The sequence below is a fragment of the Cottoperca gobio genome, chromosome 24 (assembly GCF_900634415.1).
Source record: "Cottoperca gobio chromosome 24, fCotGob3.1, whole genome shotgun sequence".
NCBI lineage: Eukaryota > Metazoa > Chordata > Actinopteri > Perciformes > Bovichtidae > Cottoperca > Cottoperca gobio.
In genome coordinates this window covers 10,715,151-10,721,150 of record NC_041378.1, presented here as the reverse complement: position 1 = coordinate 10,721,150, position 6,000 = coordinate 10,715,151, and the positions used below count along the sequence as shown (strand labels likewise).

Here is a 6,000-nt window from a genome sequence, read left to right as displayed (position 1 = left end):
GCCCAGCTTGGATAGGGCAAATGCATCTGGGGTAGAAAAGAATATAAAGATTTAGGGCTAAAAATAACTTTTAAAGAATAATCATCTGAAAATGTGAGCGCAGTAGGGTGACATACAAGCGCAGGAGAGTTGTAAAGATTGAACAAATGAGAAGCACGAGAAGAAAGGGAACTTTAATGTGAAGAAGTGTTGTGAAGAGGGTTGCACAAGGGGTCATGCACGCGCACTAAAATGGTGATATGGTCCTATTGCATCACTTTTGCAGAAACAGACCCCCAGATGTTTCCTCCTTACACGAGCACACAAATCCAACCACAGTCCTTAAAGCCAAGGTCAAATGCACAGGCACATAAATTGTGTTGTCACACTCTAATTCTTCGAAGCGCCCGCGCTTACTCAGACACTTACTGATGATGGCTTCCCTCTCAGCTCATCTTCTGTTGACATGAGCAGCAGTTCGATCTCTTTCACCCTCTGCTCCTTCTCAGGGTCCTCCTCATTATAGTGTCTCTGCGGAAAAGAGAGCGGGAGGCAGATTTTAGCGACAATTCATCTTCTCATCTTACAATCCTTCCTCAATTTCACTTTGTTTACTTGCTGTTTTTACCTGTATAGCAGCGGTTCCATGCTGGGGAATGTTCCGGATGTTAAAATGCAGCCCCATGGGTAACTGTACCTGTTGCAAATCAGAAAGAAACTTCCACATCAAATAAAAGAATCACCTGCAGCTATACAATCACAGTTTTCCTGCCAGCGTCCCAAGTTTTAGTTGAAAGCCCACTCACTCTGTGTGTGTCGGAGATGTAGTAGTTGAGTGGCGACAAGGGAGACATCTGCGCGTGACTGGGCGAATGGTGGGGGAAACCCATGATGTGATTGTTGGTCTTGACGTATCCATGGCTGATGGAGAGCGAGGAGTTGCCGTTCTTTGATGCAATCTGAAGATAGCCTTCCTGCTCCACCTTTCGCCTCATGGTGGAGTTCCAGTGGTTCTTTATAGCGTTGTCAGTCCTGGAAGTCATGAAGAGTTTGTATTAACTTAAAGGTTATTTATTACAAAAACTTATCCGCACACCCACAAGCATACAAAATGCATGGACATGCGTGCAACATGTCCATGCATTTTGTGGTACTTGATACGGTATCAATACAGGCACACACAGAGGCTGCCACTGATAGAGTCTTGCACACACTCACTCACACACACACACACACACACACACACACACACACACACACACACACACACACACACACACAACTGATAAGGTTATTAGTACAATTACAATCATGTGTAAACTGGATTTTATTTTTTGCCTTTCTATATAGAGAACACTATGTCTGTCTTTTAATCTTTTTTCCTCTAAATCATTCTGTATTCCTATCTTTCAAAACAACAGAAATACTTTATTTCATGTTCTTTCATGTGTGCTCATTTTATCTCTTTCTTCATTGGTTTCTTTTCTTTTCATTCCTCCTTCAGTGCCCTCTCCTCCATTTCACCCTCTCAACCGCAACATTGCACAGTCAACCAACCAAAAGTTCAGCGATTCATCTAGCTTCTCTTTTATTCAACCTTTCTTTCTTCTTCCTACTCTGCCTTACCTGCCAGGGAGCAGCTTAGCGATTTCGGCCCAGCGGTTGCCCAGCTTCTCGTGTGCCTGGTAGATGATCCGGTCCTCCTCCTCGGTCCATGATGTCTTCTTCACCTCTGGGTTCAGGTGGTTGTGCCAGCGCTCGCGGCACTGCTTTCCAATACGCCCCTTCAGGTGCTTGGCAATCACCGACCAGCGCTTGGCTCCATACTTCTGCACCAGCTCAATCACCTGGGGTGTGGAGGCAAGAGAAAGAGGAAAGACAAGAGGAGAGGCGGAAGAGTGTTGAAAAGGAAGAGAAGTTAATGATGGCATGAGGAAAGAGGAAGGAAAGAGCAATAACAGAGAGGAGAGGGAGAAGTGAAGGGGTACAGAGTGTGAAAAATAACAAGGTTTAAAGATCACAGGTAGAATAGATAGGAGAGAAAATGACAAAAAAAAACACTTGTTAGTTACCCAGATAAATGCCATAAACATTAATCGTGTCAGTGAATGCTTCTCCTCTCCTCCTTCCCTCTTTCTTTATCTTTCTTATAGAGGTGATTGAGAACACCTGCTGGTGGGTAGTGAGGGAGTTTCCAGTGGAACGTTAGCCACTCTGCTAATCATTACAGTGGCATCTGGGTGGAAATATAACTCCTTTGGACTTCAATAAATACTTCACAGGCTTTAAGAGGGTAAGCATGATGCTCGTTGAGTAACGGCAACTATTTGGGAAATTAAAAATGTGCAACAGCAGAAAAGAGATTGCTACAGAATAGTGTAGCTTTTTTTTTAACCTGTGATGACACTTCATTGCCTGACACTACGTAACTCCAACATGAAAAGTAGTTCTGCATTACTATGTGGTTTTACTACAATATGCAAAGACATGTGGTTTCATCATTTATTTTCTATATTTTGTATGTGACCCATAAAGTCCTGTGTAAATTTAAAATGTTTATAAAAAGGCTGTTTTCTTACCCTCTGGTCCTCCTCTTTGGTCCAAGGCCCTTTGATGAGCTCTGGGTTAAGAACCTTCTGCCACCTGTGCTGGCACTGCACATCTGTACGATTCTGTTAGGTCACAGAGCAGGGGATTAGTAATCATCCTTATGTTGTGGGAAGTTATTATGTTTGTATCTGCATCTGTGCATGCATGTGTGTACGCACAGGCCTCCTACTTACAGTTAGCAAGCTTGCAATGAGTTTCCAGTCATCTGACCCATGAAGCTCAACAAGTTTCTTCAACTTCTCATCCTGAAAGAAGAGAAAATATTGGTGTTTGTCATACATATAATAAATATGTCACTGCAATGAACATCACCCTGGGCAATTTAACACAATAGTCAGTGAATGTGGTTAGACCAGACAAAAATAAAAACAACAGTCCCAAGTTCCTAGAAGAGATCGCTCCTGAGGCAATTTCCATCATGTGAGCTGTGTTATTATTTTGGAGCTTTTTAATTGTTTGTGTGTGTACCTCTTCTCGTGTCCAGCGTGTTTTGCCAAGGTGGCGTTTTCCTGCCTTGGCCATTGATCCATCATAGTCATGTTCATACATCTCATTCTCCTCCTCATCCTCCTCACTACTGTAAACACTGCAGACACAGAGAGAGAGAGACAGAGAGAAACATTTTAAAAAGAGGTGGAGGCTGTGTGAAAAAGAATAGTGTAAGATAATAGTAAGGTAAATAATAAACACAATAAGTACCTGCCTATTTCCAAACTACTCCCTAATCATCTCTTTACAGAGTGCATAAAGAACTCGGCCCACACTTTAACTCATCAGGTGTCAACACAGACAGAACCAGTCATTCTTGAAGGTTTGGGTGCAGGCTTTTAGCCAAGACACCCACAAGGGGAGAGAGAAAGAGTGAGAGAAATAGGAGGGAAGAGCAGCAAGTGGGAGGGAAGAGGAATGGATGAACAGGTTCCAATGTTTTTGGTTTCCACAGATACTGGGATTGGCACATGCAATCATAATTTTGTGACCCTGGCGTGTTCAGACCTGCAGTGGCATTGTACAGCACAGTTCAGTCATACATGCATGCACACACACACACACGCACACACACGCACACACACACACACACACACACACACACACACACACACACACACACACACACACACACACCACATGGGTACACTCTGACACTGAGTGGTTGGTTAACCAATCAGAATGTAGCGCATGGACAACGTGGAAGCTAGGTAGGGTACTTTGGTGTCATACAGAGCAACAGGTGAAGAGGAACCCTGCTGAGAAGTGTGTGTGTGTTTGTGTGTCTGTGTGTGTGTGTGTGTGTGTGTGCTTGTACAAACAATATGGAGTGGATTATCTTCCTTATTTCTGTCCATTTACCCAAATGCGTGCATACCTGATTAACAGCAATGACCAAACAGAAAAATATAAAAAACTGTGTAAAATGTGTTTATATTTTAGTATATCAGCATAATATGCTAATTTGTCAATTGTATGAATATGGCTTTTAACTATCACTCTTTTGAGGAAAAAAGGAAAAGGAAATATGACAACAAATAAATAAAAATAACATAGCAAAAAAATTATTATACAGCATATTGAGAATGAAACTGAATGTAACAGTTAAATGATAATCATTGCTCTTATCTCAATCAGCGGGTTGGTTTTGTTAGAAATTAACTCGCACTTTCTTCAAGTTATCCGTGTAAAACTGTAAATATAAACCATTAACTCGCACTGAAACAATGATTAGTAAAACTTGACACGCAAGCTCAATGCAACTAACCAGATGTTTTGCAGGGAAAGCCCATCAAAAAAGACGAAACGGTAAACTGGTGAGAGTGACTGAAGTTACATTTTTGGCCATTATTGTACCAAAACAAGTGTTATACAAAAAGAAATGTAGCCACTTCACGAGACAAGTGCACATAGAGGACGCAGCCAAAGCGCAGTTTCCAAAATAACAATGAGCGCCCCTCGCTCAGATGCTGCGGCAACATTCAGGGTATATGCAAGTTTCATCAAGGCGGGTTTAAAATGACCTTTATGCCAGCTGTATAAAATCCAATCTGTATGGTAAAACAACAGGAAAATTAAAACATCTGTGTCGGTGTGGCTGGAAAACAGATCGCCGTAAAAGAGAAACATTTTCAAAACTTTCGGAAACTCAATTTAAACTTGCATGAACTTGTGTGTTGCAATAGATTTTACAATAGATTGCAAGGCGAGTTAGATATACGCCATGCTCTATTGTGTCTGATTTATTATAATCTCCTATTAAAACCAATGTCCATGCACCCTTTTGCGCAAAGCGTGGCACGCGCCTGTCCACCCGCCTAATGTTATTAATCCGTGTCTGTGTGTGAGAGAGACAGAGGGAGACCCTTTCTCTCTCTCACCACTGACAGCAGCGCGAGGAGCGCACATGCCAGATGACCACCACCTGTCATGGGCGCGCGAGCGAAACACCCACACCACTACTCAGCTTTAACGGCCAAGAAAACAACAACGGTTCACGAACACAAAACGAGCTTGCAAAAGAAAGAGTTAATGGAAAAAAAAACATTAACTCTGTCAATGAGATGCACCTTTAACTCCTCAACTCACGCCGTATCCAACAAAAATGATGTGAGAAGAACTAACTACGTTAGTTATAACACGCACATAGAGGAGAAAAGACATTTAAAGATAATGCAAATTAAAGAGTAATTGGTCTGTTTTAGCTCACCTGTTTCTCGGCCGCCGAGCCATGTTAATATCTGTAGAGCGGCTCTCAGGTTGCACTGAGCACGTACTTTCGCTATCTGTGCTGGGTTTGTTCTCCCAGCAGAGGCAGGTTGACATTAATTTAAACTATAGCAGCCTCTACTACAGCTCCTCCCCTCCCTTCGCATCCCGGTAAATTTGGCGCTCCTGAGCGCTTGCGACTGCGCATGTCCAGTAGAGTATACTTCACATACCGTCCGACCTTTCACAATTACTGTTTGAACGAACATGGGAAAGTAATAATTTTAGTTCCTATCCAATAAAGCCATTCAAATAATAGTGAAACTTAAATTTATTTGCAGAAAAAATATAAGAGATATCAAACATTGTTTTATGTTTTTATTAATTTTGTTACTGAGAAAGACTTAGTGCTATCTTAACCAACATTGCTTTACAATGCTTAGCCAGATCTAAATAGTTAAATTATACAATACAGATTCCATTATTAGAATATGGCTGGATAATAAACAGCAAATGAAAAAAGGGTTGGTGGGATAATATTTGTCCCTTAATTATTACTTTGTAGGGGGCTACTTCGAAATTTACGAAGTGTTTTTGAATGCAACAGGCCACTTGTCAAAGGCGCCTTTCTGCCTGTTCGTCCGCGCTAAATGCTTTTTGTCAACACTGTTCGTGAGTTACTTCTCTTCTGGTGAAAAGGAGAAGGAAACTAAT

The 6,000-nt window shown here is 41.8% G+C and overlaps 1 protein-coding gene across 1 annotated transcript in view; it reads right to left on the bottom strand.

Annotated features, from left to right (window-relative positions):
- The window catches only part of myb (v-myb avian myeloblastosis viral oncogene homolog), a 7,390-nt gene extending 1,978 nt beyond the window's left edge, over positions 1–5,412 (bottom strand). The window contains exons 1-9 of the mRNA XM_029425856.1: positions 5,288–5,412; positions 3,058–3,175; positions 2,763–2,834; positions 2,559–2,651; positions 1,606–1,826; positions 786–1,011; positions 608–676; positions 409–510; positions 1–26 (exon numbers count right to left, since the gene is read on the bottom strand). The exon at positions 1–26 is cut by the window's left edge and continues 232 nt beyond it. Of these exons, the coding sequence (XP_029281716.1) occupies positions 1–26; positions 409–510; positions 608–676; positions 786–1,011; positions 1,606–1,826; positions 2,559–2,651; positions 2,763–2,834; positions 3,058–3,175; positions 5,288–5,403 (1,043 nt within the window). The 5' untranslated portion in view covers positions 5,404–5,412. The remainder of the gene's footprint in view (positions 27–408; positions 511–607; positions 677–785; positions 1,012–1,605; positions 1,827–2,558; positions 2,652–2,762; positions 2,835–3,057; positions 3,176–5,287) is intronic.
- Positions 5,413–6,000: the final 588 nt, after the last annotated feature.